Here is a 27,440-nt window from a genome sequence, read left to right on the forward strand (position 1 = left end):
TTAACATAAGCAGAGATTTGAAGGAGGGCCTGAGGTTTCTTAACAGTGGTACAAGAGAGGAAAATAATCATGAACAGTGGTTCAAAAATTCCCTCCTAGCTCATGTAGTTTTTATTAAAGAGGAGAGTTTAGGCTTAATTTGTTTTTATGTTGTGCTTTATGTGTGTTGACCTCTTTGCTTGAAAGGAATGCTACAAGATTCAGCTCTGTTAATGGTTAGTCTCTCACCTTTTTTGGTTCAGATGTAAATAGTTTCATGATGTATAAAATCTCAGAGAAACAGACCCTAGCGAGCAGGTTTATCCCATTTAGTCTTTCAAGGAGGAAGAGTTAAGAGCTTTCCATTTAAACCTAGCAGCAAGCATATACGCATAGCAAGGAAGAATCAGAATAGCTGAACGCAGGGATTTCTTGTCATTATTTAGAATCAATTAGAATGTGTGTTTTCTTTGAATACCTGTATTTTGGTTATAGAAAAAGTATGTTAGTTGCTTGCAGACAGAAGTCTGTGTATGAAAAAGAATCAATGCATTTAATTTCAGTTGCATCCTCTTTTAATACTGAACACTAACATTTCTTCAAGGGAACAAGTGATTCCAGGGTTCCTCAAAGAAGAAAATTGTGTAGGTGGGGTTTTCTTGCAGTATCATAAGAAAGCACCCTTCAAATGGAAGCTTTTGAGTGTATATATAGCATAGCAGTAAAAGCAGACACATTCCTGTGGGTGAGCAAATATAAACTCCTAAAGACTACAGAAACTGAAAACGAAAGCGGCAAATTAATTTAGAAATTTTTCTGCTCTGCTCCTGATCTGGCTCCAGGTCTTCCCAGTAATTAGAGAAAAGAATTATTTCTGGGTTTTTTTGCTTTGATTTTTTTGTTATTCATTTTAGAATGAAGGAGGAAGATTTTGAATTGTTGCCTGACGTGCATTGCACAGATAACATGTTATTTGTTGCCTGTGACTTCTCAGGAGACTGAGCAGAAAGTAGGAATAAATAGCACATCTTGGGAGACCACTTCGGCTGCAGATCTGTTGTGGAATTTAGCACATTGCCAGTGTTGTGGCTGTTTATTGTTTTGGTGGTTCGGCTTGGGTTTTTTTTAAAATTAAATTAGAAGAACTTTTCTTTATAGGGTTGAGTCTCACTTTTCTCCTTTATGTAAGTGTAATATTCAGTTCTCAATGTCTCAATAAGCATAGGAAGTCTAAGGCAAACCATAATATTTATACTCCTTTTGAGGGTTAGCATTAGCCAGTTTTTTTTAAATGGCAAATATTTTTCATGCGCAAATGTCCATTATAATTTGTCTGAGTTTACATGTAGGTGTGTGTACACACAGACTGAAGTTATTTGGTACCCTCTACAGTTACTGCAAAATGCCAGTGAAATGACACGGCTACTGTGACATAGAAAGAGAATTAAATATTTTTCAGCACTAGATTACATTTCCCAGCATTTCTTCTGCAGTGATTTCTGCCCTGATAAAAATGAATAGCTCATCAATACCTTGGTAAACATCAACTGCAGCCTGCATCTTTATTTTTCCATCCTTAAACAATTAACAATGCACTCAGTATTCCAGCACAGCTGATCATGAGATAAAGTGTGACTAAAAAGTAGATCATCTGGTAGTGTTTGGTAGGACACAAAGGGCTCCTCTCTCCTCTCCTTTCCAGCTTGCCCGTGCAGCTCCTCCCGCAGTCAGCGAGAGCTGTGCGTGCCTATTTGAGGCACGTTGCTGTATCTGAAACACTCGCCCCATTTTGTCATTGACATTAGCTAAGCAATAGGGACATTCAGGGCAAGCACGGACACTTCTTGACTGCTTGTCCATTCAGCTGGTTGCAATGTTAGGTTTAGTGGCTGAGCCTCTCCTTCCCATTTTTGTGGCCCACAGAGTCCTTGCATGGAGTGTGTGTACATCATTTATGCTTTCCAAGATGACTGAGGATGGTATTAGACATAACCATTAACTGTCCAAGAAGGATTTTCTTCTTTTCATGATATGACTGCTGCCTTGTGGACACAAGCACCCCCATATGAAAGGCTTACAACTGGTGAAGGTGCAATTTGCATTGTTCACACCAAATCTTTGTTGGAAGGATCATCCCTGGATAGCAAGCAGGTACTACCGTTCCCATGTCCAGGTGATGCTGGAGCCACTAGATGTGACCTCTGAATAGAGCTTCATTCTGTTTCTGAATGTCTGTGGGCACAGGAGAAGGGGGATGAGCATATCAGGTCTCTTCTGTGCTTCTTTTGTGTACAACATCCCAGAACTGAGATTAATTTGGACTAATGTCAGGAGTTTGAGAAGCTTCCTTTGGAAGGTTCCTGCTGCCAAATATTTCACTTCTTTTTCATAGATGGAGATATTCTATAACAGTAATTATTCAAGCCTTGTGTGCTTTTGAATTGTGGCTTTTGCCCTTCTCACCGGGGCAGTGGAGATGGTCTCTGTGCTAGGCAGGGCTGACCCCTGTTGGCCTCTTGGTTTAAATGTTCCTCTGTATTGCCGTGCCTTCAGCCAAAGCAGAAGAGCTTTGCTTTTTCCTAGTACCTGGCAAGGGACCAGAGACCTGTGGCTCACAGGCCAGACACACCTGGGAGCTCCTATGGATGTTGTGTTGTGTGTGTCCAGGCTGCTGAAGATAAATACTCAGCCCTCTGCAAAGAGTCAGCTCCCCAGACATGGGAATTTGTTGCAGCTCTTTTCCCAGCCAACCCTTTAGCCAAAAAATGCATTGGGACTGCATCTGCTGCTGCCCTAAAATTGCCTGCGTGTCCAGAACATGACTGTCTCCATGTAAAGCCTTTACTCAAGCTTTCTGTCTGTATTGTAGACTACATCTCCACGGCTTTTTATCTGGGCAGACTATTGTGCTCCTAGAATTTGGGTGGAGTTAAGGTCAGAGAGCCATGCTAGGAGCACAGCAGCATCCAAAGAGTTCAGGGGGCCTTCACAACAGAGTTTATTCAGGTCCAACCTGTCAGAACCAAAGGTGAAGATAGCTTTATTTGCAGAAGACTGCTCACTCTGCAGTTGCCAGCTTATTGCAAGTGTTGACATGAACTCAGTTTAGAAGTAGAAATCAGGGACAGAGTACTCAGTTATGAAACATTTACATCTTTTTCTCTTAGCTGTTATTCTTGTGCAGATGTATCTTCATTGTGTTTTTTATTCAGCATTATCTTTTTAGTGCTTATAAAAGTTGAGCAAAACTGGGAAAATTTCTTATTTAAATATGTGAGCTTCATACAACCAACTATGCCTTTGCATTCCTGGATCAGTTCAGGTATCATCTAGTGTGTCTTTTTGCACTTTCCTCAGTGGATGGTTCTCAATTCAGGTTGTTATGGGCTGATGGAGCCTTAACCTTCTGTGTGAAGCCATAAAGAAACTGTGTGGTGTTTGGTATGTACAGCCTGGAAATGGCTGCTTTGTTATACAGCACATGGATGTAAGAAATCACTGACAAAATGGAGTTAGGATTTTCATTAACTGAGGTACAGACCCAATATCGGTACAGACCCAATACCCCAAAAAGGGGTACCGATGACAAGGGGGCCAGTGGCCATCGTGGCAGGCTCAGAAAGCTTCAGTTGCCAGTACATGCAAAAATTGTAAATTATCTTTTTCCACAAAAGCTGAGCTTCGGCACTCATGCATGTGAATTCTAAATCAATCTGATTGATCTACCTCATAAGTGTGATTCCGGTATGTTCTGTCTTCTTATAAAACAACCTCTGATAGCACTGAAGTGAATACTTCTATATTTAGCAATTATTTATGAACTGCAGATATCATAAACACAGCAGATGCATTTCCTGGATGGCAGCCATTAGTGCATCTGGTGATTTATTTACTAGTTACTGAAAATACTGGACTGGAAGGGAAAAAGAAAAGTTGCTGCTGCTTCTTCCTACTTTTCACTTAATTTCTGAGATGCTCCACATCATTCCATCCTCAGATTTGTCATGTTAGAAATATCCCTTGACATCTCTCAAATATTTAGTTGCCTTCCAAAGTGTAATGGCCTTGTAGGTTATGCTGCAGGCCCTGCTTCTCAGAGATTTGTATCCATTTGAAACCATTTAGGGCAGAAACTTCTTAATTTCTTTGAAGAAAAATAAGAAATCTTTGCAAAGGATTCTTATCTGGTTATTCTCACTGTGCTGAGAGTAACTAAAAGTTAGAGAGAATTTTCAGTGTAGTTGAAAAGTGAAATTGGATCTGTCAGATGCTTGAAGATTTTCTGTGATCTACATGAACGTATAAACCAAGGGCTGTAGGCCAGGCACAATTCCTGTGTGCCCTTAATACATCTGTTCTCCTGGGTGGTGCAGGGCCTCAGCTCACCTGGCAGGCAGCAACAAATTAGAGCCCCCCTGGAAATTTTGGGGAGGGTAAAAAAAATAAAAATGCTCTGGAATATAGTAGAATCCTTGGTTATTTTTGCTGTTTTGCAAATATAAGTGTGCAATTATTATTGATTTCCAAACTAAGTAGTAATAAAATTGCGAGAAGCACCTGCTTTATGCTCATCTTGAGGATTTTGTTACCTCAATGACAAGATGTTACTTTATCTAGATTTCTTTTGGTTTCTTTTGTCCAAAACTTGTCCCCGTATGGGGAGCATTTGATATTCTCATCCTTCTGCTTATTGTCATACCTCTTGTCTTCCATTGATTTTTTTATATTTTGTTTTTTTCCTTAATGGCTTTCTTCTGAGAAGATTTCCAGTTGTAATAAGGATAGGCCAAAAGGATGGCATTTGGATTTGTGGGTTTTTTGCCTTCATGCCTGAGGTGAAAAGAGGAATGATTTCAGGCCATTAAACATGCAATAAGGCATGAACATCTTTGGGCTTAGAATTTCCTCTTGCTGAAATTTATAGAGGTTCAATTTTAATATGGACTTAGTCTAGGGAAGAGCACGTTCTTTACGATATAGAGCATTTTGCTCCATGTGTTAGTATTTCAATTGTGGATCTTTTGACATTGGAATTGAATCCCTCTGACTTCCTCAGGAGGTAATGTCAGAGACAAGGTTTGCAGTATCCACTTGTGTTCATGGAGTATATTCATCTTTAATGGGAAAGCAAATACCATGATAATTTTTTTAGCTGTACATGATCTTATTCCCTCTACACACTTGGTGTATGTTGCATTTTATATGTAAAGTACAACAGTTAAAGACATATAGTAAAACATATGCCAAGTCAAATGCTCATAGAAAAGCACTTCTAATAGGCTTAGGAGAACATATTTTTGTGGTAGGCTGTCACACTTGGTATGTCACTGGCATTTTCCATGTTGAATTGAGACCAAAAGAAAATGCCTAGCATGGGACTGAAAGTTTAGAAGCACAGATAAAGAGTCCACTTCTGTACTGATTGCTTCTTATCTATCTGATAGTTGTAAGCTTTGGTGTCATCACTAGTTGAATATTTTTGAAGATGCTTTTGGCTTAATTTTGTTTTTAAAACAATACTATTTAAAAAAAAATCTGTAATTGCCCTTCTAAACAGCTTAACTACAAATATTCTACTAGTCATAATTGAATTTGTCATTTTTAATATTAATTTATTTCCAGTCTTCAAAAATGTCTTGGGGCTTGTTAATCTACAGTGTGGTTGTGAATGTCATTTGTGATCATTTTCTGCTGCTGTTTCTTTCCAAGAAATATCTTAAATTTTCTAAGGGGCCATTAGGGTTTGATGCAAGACAACAGACATAGCCACAACATATAGCTCTTGGGTACATGTTTCTCTATTACCTTTTGTGCAAGGAAACAGCATTGAGATGCAACCTTCTGAAGTGAACCATGTTCCTAAAAATAGATTGTTTACAAAAAAAAAAGCAGGTGGAAGTGGACTCAAAAAACCCCCCTTTCTCTGACAGTGGGACTTCAGGCATTTCTGGTAACACTGCTTATGTACCAGTTTCCTTGTGAGCCCCTAAACCTGGGGGAGGCACTCAGAGAGGATACTGCAGAATACTTTATTGGACATTTTAAGAAGCAAAGTGTGTGTAGTGTGTGCATCTTAGAGTATTTTGTAAGGTAAGAGTCTGCTGTTAAGACACATCTTTGTGTGCTGGCTGTGTGTCTATCAAAACCAGGCATTTTCTTCTCACATGAAATCCCTCCTTTCACTTCATTGCAGTCTCACATGTCAAAGTCGCCAGGCCAGGTCTGCAAATAGTCCATAGTGGAAATTTCTACTGATGCCTTCCTGCCATTACGCAGAATTCACACTGAGTCTGTAGGTTAATGGCTCTCACTCACTCATCTGTGACCCATTAGAGACCCATGGAGTATCAAGTATTTGCAGCTGAAGCGATCTTTCCTTTTTGTTGCTGCTTTAAATGAAAATAAGTGGAAAATACCTGATATCTGGGAGTTGCTATAGAGGGAGGAAGATAAGGAATATCTGAGCAATAAAAGCAAAGGGGGTTCACAAGATTGTTTCAAGTGAGGGGTTGCCATTTTATGATGGTGAGCTTGAAAAGGATGGATTGCACAAGGGGTGAAGGCAGACCTTGCAATCCCCAGTGTTGAGAGCCAGGCCTTGGTGAAAGCTATGCTCAGCCCCAGACACATGGGCTGTGGAAATGCAGACCTTCGCAGCGGGAGTGGTTCCCTTGCCAGGCTCCCAACCTGCTGCCTGTGCTCTGTGCAGCAGTCACTATTGATCCTTCCCACCTGTGCTGGGGGAGCAGGAGCTGCACACACACAGGTGGGACAGCGTGTAATCTGGAATACCTTGCTCCACACTGGCTCTTTGGAAGTTGCTTGCCTCAGTTGATACTGGGCTTGAGCAGTCTCCCTCAGGTCAGTAGGTCTTGCCTACAAATGTGGGTCAGTTGGCAGCTCTTCCTTACTGCTGGTGTCACTAGGGATAACGCCATGACATCAGTAAAATGGCTGCCATCAGCAGGACGCCAGCACTGTCAGTTGTAATTAAAGTCTTTGGCCTAAATAATCCCTTCTGGATTCAGGCAGTGGAGGGAATTTCTGTGTTCCCCCTGTCTCTGATGAAGCGAGTGTCAGCCCCCAGAAAAACACAGCTTTATGCCCCTGGTTTGGCAAATGTTTTTGGCTCGCAGCCCACATGAACAGGGCGTGTCCTTGGCCTCTGGAGGGAATCAGTTCAGCCAGGCAAGGCCTTGGTGGGATAATCCTTGGATCTGACAGTTTTCTTTATGGAATCACAGAACACACAGGGACTTTTGAGTGGGTCACCACCCATCTGAAGAAGTGAACCAGGTGGACAGTGTGGACTCACACAGTGATGGTGGTGGTACTTTCTGCATGGTGCAGTTTCCATCAGATGAAAATGTCAGGAATAATAGCAGAATAGGGCAGTAGAAACCACCTCAGCGTGATATCTGTCAATTTCTGGGCCCTAAGAAAAGGGAAGCTTGGTTTTAAGCTAGGAATTTTTGTGCATGTTTGGAACTTTTTTGTGCTTTGGCTGGGGCTTTGGGTAGATTTTTATATTTTTGGTATGATTTTTGTTTAGAGTCTTGCTAGACAACTTGCTTCAAAAATGTTCTGATTGGTTGAATCAAATTTTTCAGAGGTACTTGAGAGATCATCGTTGTAAATCACAAAAAACGCAAACCAAACCAAATCAACAAAAAAAATAAACTAAAAACCCAAAACCAAAGCAAAAAAGCTAGCAAGCAAACAAAACCCCCCTAAACCTCCACACATCTTTTCTGTGGGCAAAAGATCCTCTTGGCTACTTTGAGCTCTGTTTGGGCAGTTTGTATCCCACCTAAATCTCTGATCCTGGTGTTTGCTGCTGGCTGCCTGCCTCTACTGTGGCTCCTCTGGGCTGACACATGAGGGGCAGGGATTTACCGTCTCTTCTGCCTTTTGTGTAGTCACCAAGAAGTGCCCTCAGTCTGAAGTCATGTTGCTTCTATCCCTTACACCATACAGAATATAGCATGGGAATAAATGGCATTTTCCTTTGTTCTTACCCAGTTGCTCACCAGTGGAAAGGGATCTCTTCAGCCAGCTGGAGGTAAAAGTGCCCTTTCCTGGAGGGAAGAATTGTGAGGAAGTGCCAGCAGAGAAATGGGAAACTGGGTCCTGGCAGCTCTCTGGTGTCTGCAGGTGGTGGCTCTGGCAGCTGCTGTGCTGTTCCCTAGATAAGGCTCTCTGAATCTCAGTCTCCAGAGATACTTTGTGTCAAAACCTGATTTATGCTATTAGCTTAATTTTGAACAGTATATTCCTCTTGCGGAAGCTGTGAGAAGATGAAAAGTACTTGGTGAAAAAATGTTTTATAATTGCATGGAATTTTATGCCTATTGATTGTATGTTACATGAGTTTGCTGAAAAGTCTCCATCAATGAATTCCTATAAAAGTTAATATCATACTGAAAAAATTGCCAAGCAAAAATAATCCAATTAGGCAGCTGCACGTAGCTAAGTTTCTAAATTATTGATATTGTCTTAAAATGGGCTGCCTTATAATACAATAAAAGCTGCAATGTAGATGATATATTTAGCTGTAATCACATTGTGATATCACTGTGCCGTATTTTTTTTTTAAATGTACACAAAAGATATTTTTAAAGAGACATGGGTTTTTTACAGAGCACATACAGAAGAATATGTTTAAAATGAGCATCTGGGAAGAAAATAATAGGACTTGTGCCTGCACTTGTCTGTTGTTTGTCTTCAGAGAGATGATTCCTGTCTTTAAAGCTCAGCATTTGCATGGTGATATTGGCAAAACTCAGGACAAGATCCCAATCTTCCATATTGCAGTTGTCCAAAGGGAAGTCCAGTTGCAGCTCTGCATTTGCTGAAAGGAAGTATTTTTCTACTGTGGCTCTTAAAATAAATAAATAAAATATCCTCTCACCAAAACTCTAGAGCAGTTGAGGAAGTTGAATGTCAGTGGTTCTTGTCCATGAGTAGAGTGCTGCAGCTCTGCTCACTCCCTGTGGTGTGTGGAATAGCTGCACAAGTCTGTCAGGCAGAATGATCCAAAACTACTTAGAGCTTTAGTTTTTTAAAGCTTTTTTTTTTAGTTTTTTTAAAGCTTTCAAACTCAGCAAACAGGCAAGAGCTGTGGCACACTGGTGTTGTGTTTTGAGGGAACATAAGGAACAACTAAAGGAGAGTGCTCTGCACTAATCCAATCTAGAGGCAATATTAAAGCTGTGGATCACGGTAGCTGAGCCTGTGTCCAAAAGCAAAGGGACAAAATCTCCTCCACAGACAGATTAAAGAAGTGGTATTGATTACTGGCTCTGTTACCAAGCATCTGCGACACTAATCAGCATCTCAGTTATGCATTTTAGTAACAAAGGAGAGCAGTGATTCAGTGGTTGGGAAGGCATCAGGATGAAGTGGAAGAGAATCATTATAATATGTGCTCAGCTGCTGTCCACAATGGAACATTAAAACCCATCATGATTGATTTTTGTTTTCTAAAGGGAGTACGTATAATATTACTCCAACTGAATATCCTATTTTAAACTTAACCTGGATGAGTTTACTATTTCCCAAATGTTTTTGTTGAAAACAGCTTGCAAAGGCTTACATACTCCCTGAGTAAAGGCTTTGTGCCAAAGCAGGAATTAACCCATTAGTCATTTAACAGTTAAAAGTGACTGTTAAATGTAATGTGTAAATCCATATGAGATATTTCAGTTCAGCACTTGTTATTTTCTGCTGTTATGGTGGTGGTAAAACATACATGGAGAGAAAGCTGGTACTTGCTCAGATCAGATGTCCATGACATGCTTACAGAAGAAACGAGGAAAGGAGCTGCTTTGAACATTTTTTAATGCTGAAAGTGAAAAGGTTTTTCCAGCTTTCAGCTGTCTCTGGGATCAGGTTGATGGCACCTGAATTAGGACCCTCATGCCCCTCAATAATCCATGGGAAGAGAGTGACACCTCCAGAAGCTGACTGGGCACCACTCCAGAGTATTTCGGGCAACCTCTCTCTGTGCCCGTGGGCTGTTCTGTACCTTCCTGAGTGACCTTGCCTGGACACCTGAGGTCAACCAGGGCAAGCTTGGCTCTGTCTGCCTGGGTCAGACCTCGTTCTTTTGTGTGTTAGTATTCGACTTCCTTGTCCCCAAGCTGTGCCAGTTCATACCCATGAGATCAAATCCTGTCTGCCAGTGGGTATTTTATGGCCTTGCTGGTTTCAGAGGGAACTTACCAGAATGTTGTGATTTATGGCTGTGAGTTTATTGTTCATTGTAACAGAAATGAACACCTGTGCAGGAGGGCTCTAAATTCTGCTTGGCAGGGATGCTCCTTAAACTGTTGTAAGCTGACTGTATTTAAACTAACTAAATAAAGTATATACATAAATACAAGCTGGAATTTCCAGTTTGCACTTTCTGCAGAGTATGTCTCAAGAAACTGAATCTCTCTTACTAAGCTGTATTTCACCCTGCTTTTGAGACCTTGTTAATAAAATTGTCCCAAAAGAAAAAGGACTGGTTTTGCATTTAATCCTTACAGGTTTTCCATATTCTTCCTTGGCCTCTATATATTACATAGCTTTAAAGGTGTCTTTAAAAAAATATTGAGTACATTATTCCCTGCTGCTAGAAATTGAAGCCATTTAGGGTTAGTATCTAGTTTACTGGCTAATTGTTATAACTGAAATTACACAGCCATAATTTCTGGTAATACTGGATGTGGTCAAGATAGACTGAGTGCCTGGCAAGTTGAAAAAGCAGTGGAAAATGTTAGTCAAACCAGGGCAATTTGCATTCATTTTGCAGATATACCTAAGACTGAGTGTTCAGTGGCATTGACCTGTTGCTATTATTTGCATCTTTCCTTTATGGTTTTTATCATCATCTATTATATTGTATTTTTAATGAAAAAAAACACATTTCTTTTAATTTGAAGAATCCTGAAGGACTTTTCAAACTGAATAATTAATCTTTTTTTGTATGTACGATATGCTTCTGTGTGTGAAAACTAAGGAAAAAAGGTAGTATAAGAAACCTCTAGTGTTGGCATTGAAAATGCAGCAAATGCAGCCAGAAGTTGAGGTCAGCAGATAAAGGCTTCTAATGTGGATAATTGGCACTGCCCTGGGAGCTGGGCTAGGGAGAACTTAATTCCCTGAGCTGAAATTTTGTCATGACATCCATTTACCACTAAGTTTGTGGAAGGCGCGTTGGGTTCTTTGGAGACTGTACACTTCAAAGGGGTATTGTGCTTCAACCAGGCTTTTAGTGGTAATTAATAAGTGAACTATAGCAGCAGAAAGACATGGGGAAGCTTTTTGATATAAATTGACACAGTTGTACAGGTGTGTGAGCATTGGAACAAGCTGCCCAGGGAAGTGGCAGAGTCACCATCCTTGGAGGGGTTTAAAGATGGGCAGATGTAGCACCTAGGGGCATGGTTTAGTGGAGGTTTTGCCAATGCTGAGTTAATGGCTGGGCTTGATGATCTTTCCAACTCAAACGATTCTATGATAGAGGGAGAGCCATGTGGTCTGTGTATCCATGTCCAGTGGGTTTTTTCCAAATAAATACACGCTTAACTCCCAAATCTTGCTGGTTTCATCCTAGCACTGCCCCCTCTTTGTGTTTTTGTATTTTTATCACAGTCCAGTGATATTTTCCAGATATCACTGTGCTCTCACATAGTACAGATTTACATGACGGGCTGAATTAAGCAGGAGGACACCACCAGGAGCATCAGATTCACCATCACTACTGCCACAAGAGGCAAGGCTGCTGCCTGCCTCTTGTGTTTCTTTTGTAAGCTTTTAAAAGGAAACTTTCCATTTTATATGCATATGGTAAGATTAGATCAAAGCGCTAAAATAGTCAATAACAAAAGTGTAGGAGACTTCTTATTTATGTTCCACATGTATCTCTACTATCAATCTTAAAAATAAGTACTAGAATAATTAATTTTTATTTGGGTCATACATACTGATGGGATATTAGATGCACGGATGGTGCTTATTTAAAAGAGTACTCTTTAGCCACTAATTTTTTTAGGAAATGTGATTCATGTCTGTAATGACATGGTTTTCCATCCTAGCAGTCTGTCAGGGCTCTCAGGAGGGTTCATTTTAGTTTAATATTCACAGATGAACTAGCCCTTATAGAAGAGCTTTTCTGCTTTTTTTTCTATTCACATTTGAAATAATTCCATGGAATTGTATGGGAGCGAGAGAATTGTCTGCTGAATGCTGATGGATGCAGTAATATTAATAGTAATAATATCATTAGAAGTGGTAAAGAAATAGGAAAATCACAGAAATTTACATGTGCCTTATTCTATTAAGTCCTGTAGCTGTATATTTTTCCTTAATTTATGAGATGTTTTTTGCTGTTTATTCTGAATGGAGAAAGCTCTCTCATCCAGTCTGTGCATCGGCATCCTCCATAGCCCAAACACCAGTTATTCCCAGATGAAGGTCAGCATTATGCATCCACAGTGCACGTTCATTTTACCAGAGTAATATTTAACAAAGTGCTGGATCTGAGCTTTTGTGATGAGCACCCTCTTCTAAGGAGAAAGATATTTGCTCTGTAAATCACAGTTTAAAACAGTGCTGTGAGATAAGGAAGGGGAGGGAAGGAAATGGAGCTAAACTCAACATTATGGAGGGACTGTAGTTTCTCATTACAGCCCCAGGAATCCTGATCTACAATTGTTTGCCAATGAATGTCAGCTCTGCTGCCCACAGGGCTTTGTATGAAGGTGGGGACAAGATTTCCGTGATGCTTTGGATTGGAGAGGAGCTTCTTTTCGTTTTTGTTGTGGGTCTGGGAGAGGTGAGAGAAATAGTTTTATTCTTGTTTGCTCTTTGTGTCATGTCCAGGTGGCATTCCCAGTCAATTCATGAGAAAATTTATAAACTGATATTTTTACTAATCTGTAGGCTTTGTTATTCCACAAGATGGTGCTTACAATCCAAATCAAAATGGAAGTATTTCTCTTCCTCTTCTCTGCTGTTAAATATGAAATGAGATCCATTGTTTCTGTAGAGATATGAGGCATGCTCCAAATGGCATATTTGTTAGACAGTATGAAAAAAATCAAATTGGATTTGAAGCACAGGTACTAAAGAACATTAGTAAAGTACCATTTCTGATGCTTTAATTTACCCTTTTCCTGGTGTTTGTCACTTTGACATTCAAATAATTTGTGATGTCTGGTAATTAAAAATGTGGGAGCTGTGTCAAATTTTGTATTCAGATTCAAAAGTGCCTTGTCCTAACTTTGAGCAGGAGTGATACATGTGCAGATCTAAGCTGTCCTTCATTATTAATGGGGAAAAAATATGTGTTTTACTTAGTGGTTATACTGCTTGGAGTCTTGGGAGCATGTTACTTACATTTTCCTCTTTGCTAAAGCCAGTAAAACCACTTGATGAGGTCCATGTCTTCCTTTTGTTTTACATTCAGGATCACACCATTCTCTGTGGTTTTCAGCAGCCATCTGCATGCTCAAATGTGTTGGACTGGGGAATGTTTTCATGACTATTTAAAAAACAAAAATTCTGTGTTTGTGTATGCAGAGTATTGCTTATTTAAATGTGGAAATGAATCTTTGAAAAGATCTGTCACATTTCCTACCATTCCAAAAACATAGGTGAGTTATTGGAGAGATTTCTTTAGCCAAAGTGGGTTAGTGATACATTTATAATGTGCTTTAGATGTCTTCTAAAAAGCACACTAATGTCTTGGCTCATCTGACTTGGCCTCAGAGTAGAGCTCATTAGCCATTGGCCCGGGGAGAAAACTTGGGAAAAGTCAAAAAACTTACGGAGTCTGGGATTATTTCACAGAGGAAGTAGATACAGAATTGATGGCTTGTCCTGGCAGTTCATGAGAGATTATTGCATTTTCAGTTAGCAAGTCCAACATGCTATTTGGATGCATTAATAACTTTGAAGAAACCTCTGGGCTGCAACATGAAATACTGAATAGTACATTTATGTTAAATACCAGTGCCTGCTGGGGGGGAGTGCGAGAACTAGTAAGTGCCTTCTCTATGTTATTTGCGAAGTTCTAATTGTTCATATTTTGTTCAGAAATGAAAGGGTTTTATGGAAAAGGAGAAAGCTCTTTTTTGTGCAGGGTGCAAGATGCCCTCCTCTCTCTGATGGCTTCTCTTGAATCTGCAGCACAGCAAGCCAGGGATGCTGTTCAGTGAGGCACCAGCTCCTTTGACTGCTTCTCTATAGAGTTTTTATTTTACTAAGGCTAATAGGTAACTAATGGAAAATGCCAATTTATTGGGTTGTTAATTGAAGTTAAATAGGATTGTCATCAATCAAAAAAGGCATAGCTGTAATGGTAAAATATCTGTAAATTTAATAGATTTACAATGGAGGATAGCATTCAGCACTCTAAAAATAGCAGCAGCTGCCTCCTCCATTATGCAGTGTGAACACTAGCTAGTTTGTCCTGCCAAAGGACTGCTTTTTCATGAAGCATCAGGCAAGTAATACAGATATAAGAAATACTACTGCTATACAGTAATTTTAGAAAGCCTGTGAAAGCTATTTAACATCAGATTAAAAGAAAAAAAAGTTCACAGAAAGGAAACGTGAGCGCTCGCTACAATAATAACTACAGGCTTAAAGGTTCTCCCAAGGAAAAGAAATGCACTGCTAACTAAGCAGGTTAGGAAGAAAGAGATTATGGCCACGTGTACTGTTGTAATTGACTGCATTATTCATGCAGTCATTCCAAGGTGTATTTCTGAATCTGCTCAAAGTGTTTGATGTGAAATCAGGCGACAGAAGCTTCATGAACCTATTTCACTGATGTAGCACTGAGAAAAACCCAGTATTATTCTAACTTCATGTAGTTTGAAATGCATTTGGATAAGTACAGTGAGACTGCCAGATATGATGGAGTGTGATGCATAGGAGATTGAGTAGTGCAGAGAGCTACAGAGCTCCTCTAAAGGTCTTTAATAGCTGTGGCTCTTGTACTTCTCTATGCAGATAGGAAAAGGAACCCTACATTTCTGAACTAGAACTGCTTTACTGTAAACTAAAGGGTTTGTTTTGTGACTTGAAATCCCTGTTGTATAGCTGTAAAGTATTGTACTACACCCCAGTATAAGCCAGTGTCAAATTCCTGTGCATCTGGAAAGCTCAGCCTAACTTCAGGAGTTACACATTCTGCAGTTTCCTCTTACCCTCCCCTCCTTATTCCTGGGGAGCCATATGAGGATTGATGCAGCCTCTGAAGCTGCCATTTTCTCTTCCTTTGTAGTTCTAATGCAACTTCAGAAAACATCTGTCTTAGCTGTGGCCAGCCTCTCATGTGTGTGAGACACACAGAATCAGTAGCAGTGCTCCAGGGACAGCATTAATATTTAGCCAAGCTGCCAGCACTCCAGTGGGAACTGAGAGATGTTTTTATACATCTGTGCTGACACATAGAAGTCCTGTTTGGAAGGCAGTTTGCAAAGCTGTCCTCATTCCTCAGCAGCATGTCAGAAATTGTCTTGATGAGATCTTTTTTTATTAATTTTACTAATTTTCCTTTCTTTTAGGGAAATTCCTATATAACCCCAATGCAGAAGAGTGTTTACTCCTTCCTGGTCTAAGACATCTTGATGTTATTACATCTGAATGCACCGAGTGTTCTTGGAAAGCTCTGTTCACAGTGTTAGCCCTGTTGCAATAATGAAGTTGAGGCAGTATGAGTCCAGTGTTACTGCCCAATTAATATTTGGGAGGAAAAGGTTATGGAAGTTGCTTGTGTTTGCTCCACAGACATTTCAGTGTGGAATTTCTGAGAGTTTTGTACCAGATCAGAACACTGAACCTGTAAGCAGCTGAAAATCCAGTGAGTTTATATGGATTGCTTTATAAATTGTCCATGCCTCAATTCTGCACCATTGGAGAGCTTGGAGTGAAGGCTCAGCAAGAGGAAAAAATTTGAGATTTTGCTGTGACTGTATTTAAGGCAACAGTTCACTTCAGAATGTGTAACTCCTGGTGCTTTCCCCTTGATTCACACTTCATTTGCAAATAAGAGTGCTTTAGGAAAGGAAGTTGATAGGGAGGAACCTACTGACCAGAGACCCTAACTGGAGGATAAAACTAGATTTTAGTCATTCTGCACAAGAAATACAGGTTAATTTTTTAACTGGGTGCAGCACAATATAACTGTGAATGGCTACTTTACAGCAATATTTTGGCTATTGGTGACTAGTTTGTGTCCTAGCAACTGGGCTGTGTTAATATTGAGATTTGAGGATAACTTTTGAGCGATGCTGAAATCAACCACAGTTGCAATCACTTATTTTTCTTTGGGTTCCTTGCATTGTAACATCTTGGGTTTGCATGTTTGTAATGATTATGAGAAATTTTCAACTTGCAGTTTTCCTGGAAAGTCCTTCCAAACTGTAATTTGAAGAAATTTTAGAGCACTTTGAAATGCTGACTGTTAAAGGGTTGAGAGGTTCTTCAGTCCTGACAGAATCCTGGAAAACAGCAGAGGCCCTGTGAGAACAGCAGGTTCTCCAGTGCAGTGTCTGTGGGCAGGGCTGAGGTAGATTTTACCTGCCCAGGGACTTGTGTTCAGTGGCATCTCCCACTGTGACTGACCCTGAGTGTGGCTTGCCTGCAGAGGGACTCTGGTGTCCTTGTCGCTCTATTAGGAACGGCGAGATGAACGACACAGACTCTCTAGGAGTCAATCAGGTGAATTTTCTCGTAGTTTATTACTTCAGCTCTTTTTCATAGACCGATACGTGGAAAGTACAGAAAAGAAACTCTTACTGGTTAGTAAACTACTACATCACTATCATTGGTCAGTGGGGCACACCACCCCCCAACCTTCTCCTGCAAAGAAAACAAGGAACAGACAAACAGCACCTGCAAGGCTGTTTTCTGTCTCTGAGGATTGTTTTAAATCCTCCCCATGAATTCTCAGGCTGCTTTCTCAGGCAAGACTGAGAAAGCTGTGTGGCTTGCAATTTCTACAGTCACTCTGTTTCAGAGTTAGCATCCATATGTCCTAATAAGTCTCAGAATCATTGGAAATAGGGGTAGGTGTGATTTCAAGAACTCCCTTTTTCTACCTTCATCTATAGTTGTCTTTGTTCTTTTCCCACCAATTTCTTATTTTTATTCTATTTTTTAATCTAACTCTGCACATTAGAAATCCTGGGCAAGCTATTCTCTTGTGAAAGTTTTACCTTGTGTTTGCACACATTCTTACAGTGAAATAATTTGTCCATAGTCTGTTCATTGGAGTTACAGCCTAAATTCAAAACTTCTAAGTTCAAAAGCCTTGGTCATAACATTGCTTCACTGAATTGTCTCCATTGCATTGCATCTCCAGTCCATTTGGGAATGGACTCGTGGGATTACTTATACTTAGTTTAATGCTTCCTTTTTTTTTTTTTTAATTGAATACTTCCCTACTCTGTCTAGGAATGAAACTTAGCCACTAAATGAGAGCTGTGCTCAGTTGTGCTCATTTCCCAGGGTATTGGACACCTTCATGTGCCTGTGCTGAGTGGATACACTTGTCTATTGTTACTGTATTTCTCTTTTAACAAAGGGTCCTTCTGTTTTCATTTGAATTGTTCCTTTAAAAGGTCCTTGAGGAACAAACAGAATCAAGGTGGATAGTCAAATATCTTAATTGTGTGTTGGTGGTTTTTTTGGCTAAGGTCTTGCAGACAGTCAATTGTCATTGTGCCAAAAGCTGCTGCTTTTGGAATATATTACATGATAGAAATTTATTTTTCTGAGCAGAAGTCATGTCAGAACATTTTGAAGCCATCTGGCAGCTTGGTGGCTTCATATCGTGGTTGTGTTCTGAATAAGCCTAAAAGATAGACAACAAGAGAGGGAGTGTTTGGAAGGGCTAATTTGCCAGCAGTCACATTTCTGGTGCTTAATTCAACTTCACAATTAAATACTTCACTGTTGTCATCATGAATCTTAATGATTAATTCTTTGCTTCTGGCAGTCATGGAATATTGAAAGTTGCTAGAAATATGATCCAGACTAAGAGTGAACCTGAGCCAACTTCTTGTCACATGAATGCCATATACAAATGGATGGTATATTTTATATAAATATAAAACTTTTTTTTTTTCAATATTCTTTAAAAAATGAAAAAGTTATATCTGAACTGTTCATTGTTTTCCTGTGCTTTGGTGAAATAATATTTGCATGTGATTTTTTTGTGCCTATCTATGTGTTCACATGCCTATGGAGACCAATCAACAGCCATTAATTTCACAAGTGCACCAGTATTATATTCTGTTAACAAATAGAAGTTCTATATTTAGTGAAAATGCTGAGGTCTCCTGTTCATATCCAAGGAATCTCTACTTTCTGGGATCCTGTGCATCAGTGAGGTATGTCAGAGAAAGGAGCAAGGCAGCTGCTGTTCTCAATTCATACAAAATCCCAGTTTTCAGTATGCCTTGGAACAAGATGCATGGCATGCGACAAACCATTGGATTAATCAGCAGAGAAATTGCAAACATCAGCAATGTTTCAAGATGATATAGGAAGATTGGATACCGTGTCTCCTTGTGCTTTCCATATATAGATCTTTGCCCTTGCTCTTCCCCTCATCTCCATGAGAGTTCATGTGAGGTTTGTAGTTTGACTAAACACAGGGCTGCCTGGAGTCTGCCTTTTGTTTTTTGCCTTCCTAATTGGCTTTTACTGGTTATTTTTGAAGCATGATAATGTCAAGTCAATTTGCTCAGCAGTCAATCATGTGACATCATGATGCTTATGTAAACACTTCTTCCAGTTTGCAGCTTTATTACCTCAGTATTTTCCAAAGGTGCTGTCCAGAGCTAATCAATGATACAGATGTCCTCTAGGGTGATCAGTGGGAGGGAAAGAAATCTTAATAAAGCCAAGGGCTTTTAGTTGGCTTCACTGAAGCTGCTTCTCTTGGTACTTACAGGATGATATAATGAAGTGCTGCTGTTCTCTTTAGTTGTTTATGAACTGAAGAGTGTAGAGTGGTCTTGACAGCAAGAAGTCTCAGTAAGAGTTATCTTAACCTCTATTTTCACACATTTGTGAACATAGAGGTTAAAATAATACCTCTCAAGACAACTGTGGGATTTCTGTGATACCATGGCAATGGTTTTGCAAAATCACACTTCTCTACAATACAGGTGGAAGATGCTTTTCCATGTTGAGTCAATGTATTGATGGGGGAAGAGAAATTGCTGAAGTGTTAGTGGCAGAAACCATGATTGACTTACGGTCCCTTTTTATGGGTTTACCTAACAGTTTATATTCCAGTTGGTCACAGTTTTTCTTATTCCCAAGGGACAGGGTTATGTTTTAGTCCCAGGATCACTGGAAGTTAAAAGAGCTTTAGAACTTGGGCATGAAAACTGCAGCTAATATTTGAAAATGAAACAAAAAGTGCTCTTTCAGAAAGCTGGAGTTGATGAGGGCAGACTGGAAACATATAATCTACTCTGATATCTTAAGGGAACAATATAGGATTAAAAAAAGAGAACTTGGAGCAGATTTGTGGATCGGATGCTGTGGGCATACCACTCATACCTTGCATGTACAGTTTATTTTAGTCCCTCATCCCAAGAGCCCTTTGCCTTGCTATTGAAAATACAGGCATACTCTGGGGACTGCTGAGAGAGAGGTAACAGGAGCTGCTACGGATCCTGGCAGAGTAAGCACTGCATTACGTCAGTGTGTCTTCCACGGGCTTTTTGAATATCTGTGAAGGGCTGAGTTCGACAGGTCACAGCAGGGCTGGCTTCCAGGTGGTGTTTGGAAGGGTTTGGAGACTTCTGAAAAATTCCTGCAGGCTATCCTTTAAAAGTGATTGCATTTCAGTCTTTGAGGTTTGAGCTTATGTGCTGCTGAAGAAGAATAGGATGAGACCACAGGCTTCCTGTTCATTCATTTGGGAAGCCTTTAAAGAGAAATTTTAACTATCTGCTAGAAGAAGTTACGGAATTTGCTGCTTTTAATTTTGTATGATAGCTGATAACCTTGTCAAAGTAAAGGAAAAAAATTAATTAAGGAATTTACGGATTTGGTAGATACTTTCTATTCAAGATCAATATATTACACAGGAACATATGGCAGATTTTTCTGGGAAAAAATATTAGACTTGGTGACTTCAACTTATTTAATATTTGGAGTATTGTTTTCCTATCCTCATTTTATGTCTAATTTTTTTTACATTATTGAAAGAGAATGTATGCTTCTGGCTGTAGAATTCTGTTTCTGTGGATGTTTTAGGAGATTATCTGATCTGGCATCATTTAAGTGGCAGTATAGCAAACATAATATTTACGTGATGGATGGTGGTTGAACAGACATAAAGAAGTCATACACAATTCACACAGATCCTTTTGGCATTTTATAACTCTGAATTTTGTTCCTGTGGCTGCACATTCTGTATGCCCACAATTTCAACAGATGAAGTATAAATAAATAAATGTAATATAAATGTAAGCAAATTTTGTCTTGATAGTAGCTTTGTAACAGCCTCTTAGCTATGCACAGAGATGTGCACTTGAACTCCTGTTTAAAAGTCATCTGGGGCACACATTAGCCATTATTTTAATGACTAGAAAAGAATTTTTATATAAATAAGTATCTCAGATACTACCATTGGTTTCTCTGATACAAGAAGTTTTTAAAACTAATGGCCCTTTGTAGGTGTAAGTTGCATAAACACACATCTGTACTGATACTCTGTCAATCATTTACTCTCTGAAAAGGGTGAAATACCACAGGGATATAAATCCTGTGCACTGGTGGGCTTCAGCTGGCTCTTCATCTTTTTGAACTGTCTGAAATGTCATCCAATAAAGTTTCAGGGAAAAAAAATAAAAATTCTCCTTGCAAAATCTGGACCAGTAACTCCAGATTATGGTTTAAACTATTTCAGCTTGCCTTTCTCTTTCTTGGAGAGATATTTATATTGCTTTGCACCTCATGTCAAACCATGTTTTTCTTTCTACTGAATTCTGCCATGTGTTGCTTTGTTTGCAAGTCACTTCCAAGCCAGTAATCATAAGCACTCCATCTGGTTGGGGAGCAGCGTAGTGATAATGTAAAAGGACATTTCCACTATTCTGTTTAAAAGAATTCTCCATCTGTACCAAATCTGCCGTTTTAATGAGATTGTAAAAGGGTTTTGTTGCTTTTTTTTTTTTTTCAAATAGGGGAGGAGATTGATTGTTGAGATATTTTTTTCCTTGTGTATCTATTAATTACATGATTGTATCCCAGGCCTTTTCTTTTTCCTAAACTAAGAATTACCATAGAAATGTGCAGATCATGTAATTCAGGATGCAAAGTAACAAAAGGATCCTGGAAATTTTACCCAAAATCTATTAGAAACTGATTTTTCCATTAGTATTAGAGCCTTTCTGTTATTACCCTTTCTTAATAGCATGCATGTGAGAAATCATACTGAATGCTCTAAAACGGATTCACAAGGTTAAAAAGAAAATACAGTGTCACTATGATTTATGGCAGTCAGTAATCAGAGCTGAATTGATGGATGTGAATGTGCTGAGATGATTTTTTGGTGCTGGCAGATTTTAATTTTTCTTTGTGCTTTTCTTTTGTAATTCTGATCGTTGCTTTTTAAAATTAATGGAGAGAGAATTGGACAACTGCTCTTGTGGGAATATCACAGCCTAAACCAGGATGGTTTTGTGGAGGTTAATAGGCAGTTGCCTGGGTCAATCATCCACTGTTGCCTTCACACCGATGTGAACTCGAAAAGCCAAGAACCAGGAACTGGGAAAGCAAAGTAGCTGTAGCAGAATAAATGAGCAGGCAGTGTGTGGGGACAGCGGTGTCAGGGGAGCTCCTGGCGGGAGCAGGCTGGCACCCAGACCTTACTGGCACTGGCCACAGCTCTAGGCTGCCTGAGGAACAGGGTGCACGGCCTACCAGCAAAACAGCAGAGACTGTGTGGAATCTTTGTCCCTAAAAATGTTGTTTCTCCACTGCCAACTTGGCTTTGGGATTGCCAGTTCTGTGTCATTGGCCCTGTGCCAGGAGGCTGCAGTCCAGGGATGTGGGGCACCACCTCACAGTGGGCTTGGTCTTCTGCAGAAACTTGTGACTTTCTGTAAAACTGCCCAATTTAATCCTTTCACCTACAAAAGAGACCTATTTGGCAAGTTTTAAATTTCATGGGAATCCCTTGATTCCTATTACAGAAATTATCATATTTCCTTTCTCCTTGTTCTCAAGCACCTTTTCAAAGGCAGAAGAAAGGTATTTATGTGCCTAGGCTTTATTCAGAGCCAACTTCTCTTCAGTAAGAAACAGCAATTCAGATACTGGATAGTAACCCTGTGATCTTGTCTTTCTAGAACTGGGATGCTTGCATTTATTGTTTTGAAATTCCTGTTCTCAGCACTCAAAACTAATAGTAATGCTAAATCAAAATTCAGTTTTAGAAATTGAATATTCAGGATACTTTTTGTGGTAGATTTCAGTAATAGCATTGCTGAGGTAATTGTGGGACAGTGATTGAAATCTCTGACATAGGGAGCTCTGTGCAGATATGTCAGTGAGGTAAATTCATTTAAACTGGCTTGGTCATCCTTTTGTACTTAAATCGAGGTAGGAGGCTCCTCCACCCTGCACACAGCTGTTGGCTTCTCTGTATTTAGTCAGTGGCAGAAGTGGGTCTTACAAATCTTAAAATGCCATCAGCAAAAATGTGCAGGAACACAGGGTAGTTGTTAATAGCATGCATCATAAGTGACATTAATGAAGTATTTTCAAGCCAGATCCACCTGAGTGCATGGCTGGTGCACCAGGGCCTCAAATTAGACACCTTCTGAAGACAAAGATGTCTACACAAATTGGCAACAAGTTCAGTGTTTAAACTCAGGAGTGCAGAGCTCCTACCTGGCAGCTGTGCTCCAGTTGATGCAAACATGGAAATATATTTCTGGAAAATTTAAATTATCCCAATAGTATTTCACATACAGCTAATTTCCTTTCATCAACATGTCTCAAATGAGACATTTTGTCTGATGAAAATATTAGGCCATGATTATTTTCCTCCTTTTCGCTGTTCTTCTGTGCCAGTGAATATCTGTTTCCAGCTCCCAGGCATGAGGTGAGATGTGTAACAGGCAAGTGCAGTGCATGCTGTGCAGGAACTTGTGGTGAAGAGATTTCAATATTCCCTTTCTCAGAAAGTGGACATTCTTTAAAGCCACTCCTAATGTAAGTAACTGAAAATTCCTGTTGCTGATGATAGCTTCCTTTGAAAAGGAAGAAGTCTGCTTTGCTAAAATCAGGAACCTCTCTCTGGGCTTCCCTCTGAAGTAAAATTATTTTGTCCTGATATTGCTTTTAATCTCTCTAGTTTAGGAAGCTGAAGTACATAGAGAACAGCCGTTTAGTTCAGGGAAATAGCCTCTAGAACTAGCAACACAAACCTATCATAATTAGTCATCAGAAAATTGGAATAAATATAAAATTACCATGGAGTGGGAGGCAGGCATATGTGGTATTCAAAACACACGGAGTGTAAAATGATGTTATTGTTGCCTTTAGAAATAGTTCAAAGTAGTCTGCATTGGAAAGAGCTGATAAGCAGAATGACAAAAGCTTGTTTCATGAGTGATTCCAAGCAGCAGTGGTTTTCTGATCAGCTGATGCTGCAGCTATTTTGGGTATTCCACAGATCATGATTACATACACGGGGAATGATTGGAGGCAGCAAATATGGTAAGTGAGCCAGGAATCCTGGGACACGCTCTGTTACTAACTTAATAGTCTTCTAATCACTTGTCCTTTGCCATTTAAATCGCCAAGGGAAGTGCAATAAGTGACCGTGCTTAGTTCCTTGAAAAAAAAAAAAAGAAAAAAAGAAAAGCACTTCTTGAGGCCGCTATTTTTAGCAATGGTGCAGTGTCCAAAGTGTTAACTAATTGAGTCATCAGGTTTCATATCTGGCCACAGAAAATGGCAGTGGAAGAGGGAGAATGCTTTCCAGAACAAGTAAGCATTTGTGGATTCTGAAATGAGTGAAATCTGCATATCAAGTTTCTTGTATTAGTGTTTTAAGTCTTTGATTGTTTGAGGCAAAGCTGGATGTAGGAAGAGGTACGTTTCAGATAGTTTGGTGTGTTTTGTTTTCTGATGGCTGGGTTACCGTATAGGCTGAGGTGGCAGTCAAATAGAATATTGCGATGTTTTTTCTCTCTGTCTTGCCAGTGGCTACATTGTGTTCAGAACACTCCATAGAAGACTCTGATTAAAATTGCACAAACATTCTAACATGGTGTTCTGTGATGAGGGCCTTAAGTAACACTGATATTTGTAACAATTGAAGGCACTTAGCCAATCTTGTATATTTAGAGAAAAAGTTTAAAATCTGTGCTTTTAAGGTGCATTTTTCAAATAACACACCTCTGCTACTGACAATCCACAGGTCAGTTAAACTTCCAGAGAAGCCAGCTGTAGTACTAGTAGTGTGCTTGTAGTGACCTGTGAGGAGGCACCCATATCACTCTTATTCTGAGAGAGAGTCCCTGTGACCTTCAAGGTGCTCCCTGTGGGATTTAAAAATTCCACAAGTGAGGAAGCTGCTGTGAAAGGACATGCCTATTCACCATGAACCAGGTTCAGAGAGTCCTTAACAGCTTGGATTATTAACATCAGTTAAAAACCACAAAGCCAAAACAGTTATCTAGACTACTCTACCGCAGAATTAAAAAAACAGGTTCCCAGTAAAGTGGATTTGTGTTTTTAGTACTGATAAGTGCCAAGCTTTGTGAGAAGGCAATTAGCGGCAGTGTTTTTTTAGTTATAGATACTACTGATGCCAGAATACAGCTGTTTACTACCTAATTTCCATGTCAGCAATAGCTTTGTGCTCTGAAAAAAATACTGCAGTGACTTCTCTTAAATGTGTATGTTTTTGTTTACTCATTGTCAGCACAGGACTGGATGTTGTTCTCTCCTAAAAAGCATCTTTAAAAACTTTGGTTGTTTTCTAGTGAAGATGTTCTTTTCATAAACTTATTTCCACCAATAGTTTCAAAACTGGAAACATTTACTGGGGATATTTTTTTCTGTGAAGTGATTTTTTGTAAGACAAGCTCTTGTTATTCAGATGTTTTATGATACTTGATGAAACTCTGTATTGTTCAGTCCCGAGAATTTTATTTACTCTCTCATGTATTTTTTAGCACAATTTTCATGGTGATAAACATCTTTGCTGATGCTTTATATGAGCCTCAGCAGCACACAACCTGACAGACACAGTCCCTCCAGTTTCTGTGTGCAGCAGTTGGGAGAGTGGAGCGGGCTGCAAGTTGCGCTGCCCTCAGCCGTGGTGTTGGCAATGTGCTGGTCTGCAGGATGCTCTGCCCCTCTGTGTTGCACCAGAATGGTATTTACTCTTGCTTTACAGGGGTTTGTTACAAGCTGTATAGAAACTGCTATTTCTGTTCATTTATAGATGGGGGAGGGTATAGCAGCATGCAAAATGGAGTTTAGCAGTGGAGATGGGGCAGAGTATGTATGTGTTCAGTAAGTTTTTCCTTGCTGATTTTTATAAGTTTTATTTTCATTCCTTACATAAATCTTACATATGCTGCCCTGTGTATCTGAGACACAAGAGAGAAACAAGCTTTACTTCACTGCATCTTTATACTGTAGGTTTGCTGTTCAGAAGTGATACTTGAACATTGTACAGTAATGGCACATTCTGTCATCAAATGCTAGGGGAGATTCACTGTATAGGGCTGGTATGGTTGGTTGTAACTTATTTCTGTAATAAACTGATCTTCACTTTAATGGTAGCACTAATAACAAGTTCTGTGTCTGTTAAATATAGTAGGAGTAAAGTCTTTTCAGACAGTTTGGAAAGTTTTAATTCATTGGTATTATGTCATTATATTTGATTAAACTGTTACGTGTTTTTCAAATATATTTCATTCTGATGCTAAGAGGAAATGATAATTTTTGGATTAAAATTAATTAACAAATCTGGTTAAGGTGAGGTAAAATATTAAAATAGTTCTGCTGTTTGTATTTTTGTTCAAAAAATTCAAGTCTCTCCTGAGGTATTCAATTCCTTGTGGCGGTTCTGCCAAATCCTGGCTCTTCAATGCCCAATGGCTTTGAAAACCACAAAAATACTAGTTCAGTTCTGTAACTGAAAAGTCACTGTATGAAAATGGTATCACCTGATCTACAGTGATGTATCTGTATATTTGGTAATATTTTCTCAGAGTGAAACTGAACTGTGTTTTCTTTCTCCCTGTGTTGATCTCAAAGATCCCATACAGCTAAGGTTGTTCTCACTGTCACTGCTTTCATCCTGTTTGTATCTGTAAATGCTGGTCCTGACCTTGCCCGAGCAGTGATTTAGATTCCTCTTTCTGCTTTAGAGCAGAATTTTGTATTTAAAGTTTGGATAGGACTTAAGAGTTTTAAACCTGTGTAAAATTTAGATAACAGATGCAGGGCTCTGATTTTTGCTCACAGATTTTGGTGCTTGGGCTGGAAAAAGCACTTTTCCTATTGGAATCTGAGCTCATCCTCAAACCCAGAACACGTGGAGTGAGGAACAAAACACTTGTAAACTAATTTGTATTTGCTTTTCACCCCACTGAATACATTTAATCTGGACAACCCCAACAAATGCTATGACAGAACTTTCTGTGCCATTGCACAGATTCACAGCGGTGAATGCCAGTGTTTCACCAGGGCAGAGGAGGGGAGAAGGAGTGCAGGGAGATGTGGAGGCTGGTGGCTCTCCCGTGCCCAGTCCCACAGCTCTGTGCAGGCCATGTGCCACGGCACCACACCTGAGAGAAAGGGGGCACATTCTCATTAGTGTTTCCAGCAGTAACAGGCAGCAGCGTGTGCAACACCTGCTCTGGCTTGCTCTGCATTGCCTTTGTGGTTTACAGAGGTGTGGTGGGATACAAAATGGGTCTGGAGTTACTGGGTCAGATCCATAACAGCAGACTCAAATGGAAAACAAGCTACAGCAGGTTGTGGTCTACAGGAGCTTCAATTCCCTGCTGAAGGACGTGGCTAAGCCAGCACAGCCTTAAGTATTCCCTGATGGTATTCCCCAGTAGGTTTCATGCATCTCCCGGCCAAGATTAAAATCGTTTCCTGGCAGGTTGCTCAGCTCCTGCATTTGAGGATTTTTAACTCTCCTGTGTGAAATTGCCCTCATGAGTTTGGGAAGCGCTAGATAGGTATTTTTCCTCCTGAACCACCAAATTACCTCAGTCAGTCTTTGGTTCTAGGAGGCTGTTTGAATCCTTTGATTTCTTAGTTCCATTGATTCTTTGCCACTGTACCAGGGTCTGTCTGTTCAACAGCAGATCTACAAAGAGGTGTCAGGACAGCTAGTTCTCTCCTGAGGTGAACTGCCATGACAGACCTTATGTGATATCTCTAACTGGCCTTGC

At 39.8% G+C, this 27,440-nt stretch overlaps 1 protein-coding gene across 22 annotated transcripts in view; it reads left to right on the forward strand.

Annotated features, from left to right (window-relative positions):
• The window catches only part of ANK3 (ankyrin 3), a 354,155-nt gene that overhangs the window by 177,051 nt on the left and 149,664 nt on the right, over nt 1-27,440 (forward strand). Inside the window, exon 1 of one of the 22 annotated variants that reach the window (XM_088060037.1) lies at nt 23,845-24,003. The exons of the other annotated variants lie outside the window; for them this stretch is intronic. Coding sequence (XP_087916163.1) covers nt 23,968-24,003 — 36 coding nt within the window. The 5' untranslated portion in view covers nt 23,845-23,967. Of the gene's footprint in view, nt 1-23,844; nt 24,004-27,440 lie in introns of those variants that run through there. 22 annotated transcript variants of the gene reach the window in all.

The sequence above is a fragment of the Pseudopodoces humilis genome, chromosome 9 (genome assembly GCF_049639895.1).
Source record: "Pseudopodoces humilis isolate 2021_Gansu_Grassland_sample_001 chromosome 9, ASM4963989v1, whole genome shotgun sequence".
Classification (NCBI taxonomy): Eukaryota; Metazoa; Chordata; class Aves; order Passeriformes; family Paridae; genus Pseudopodoces; species Pseudopodoces humilis.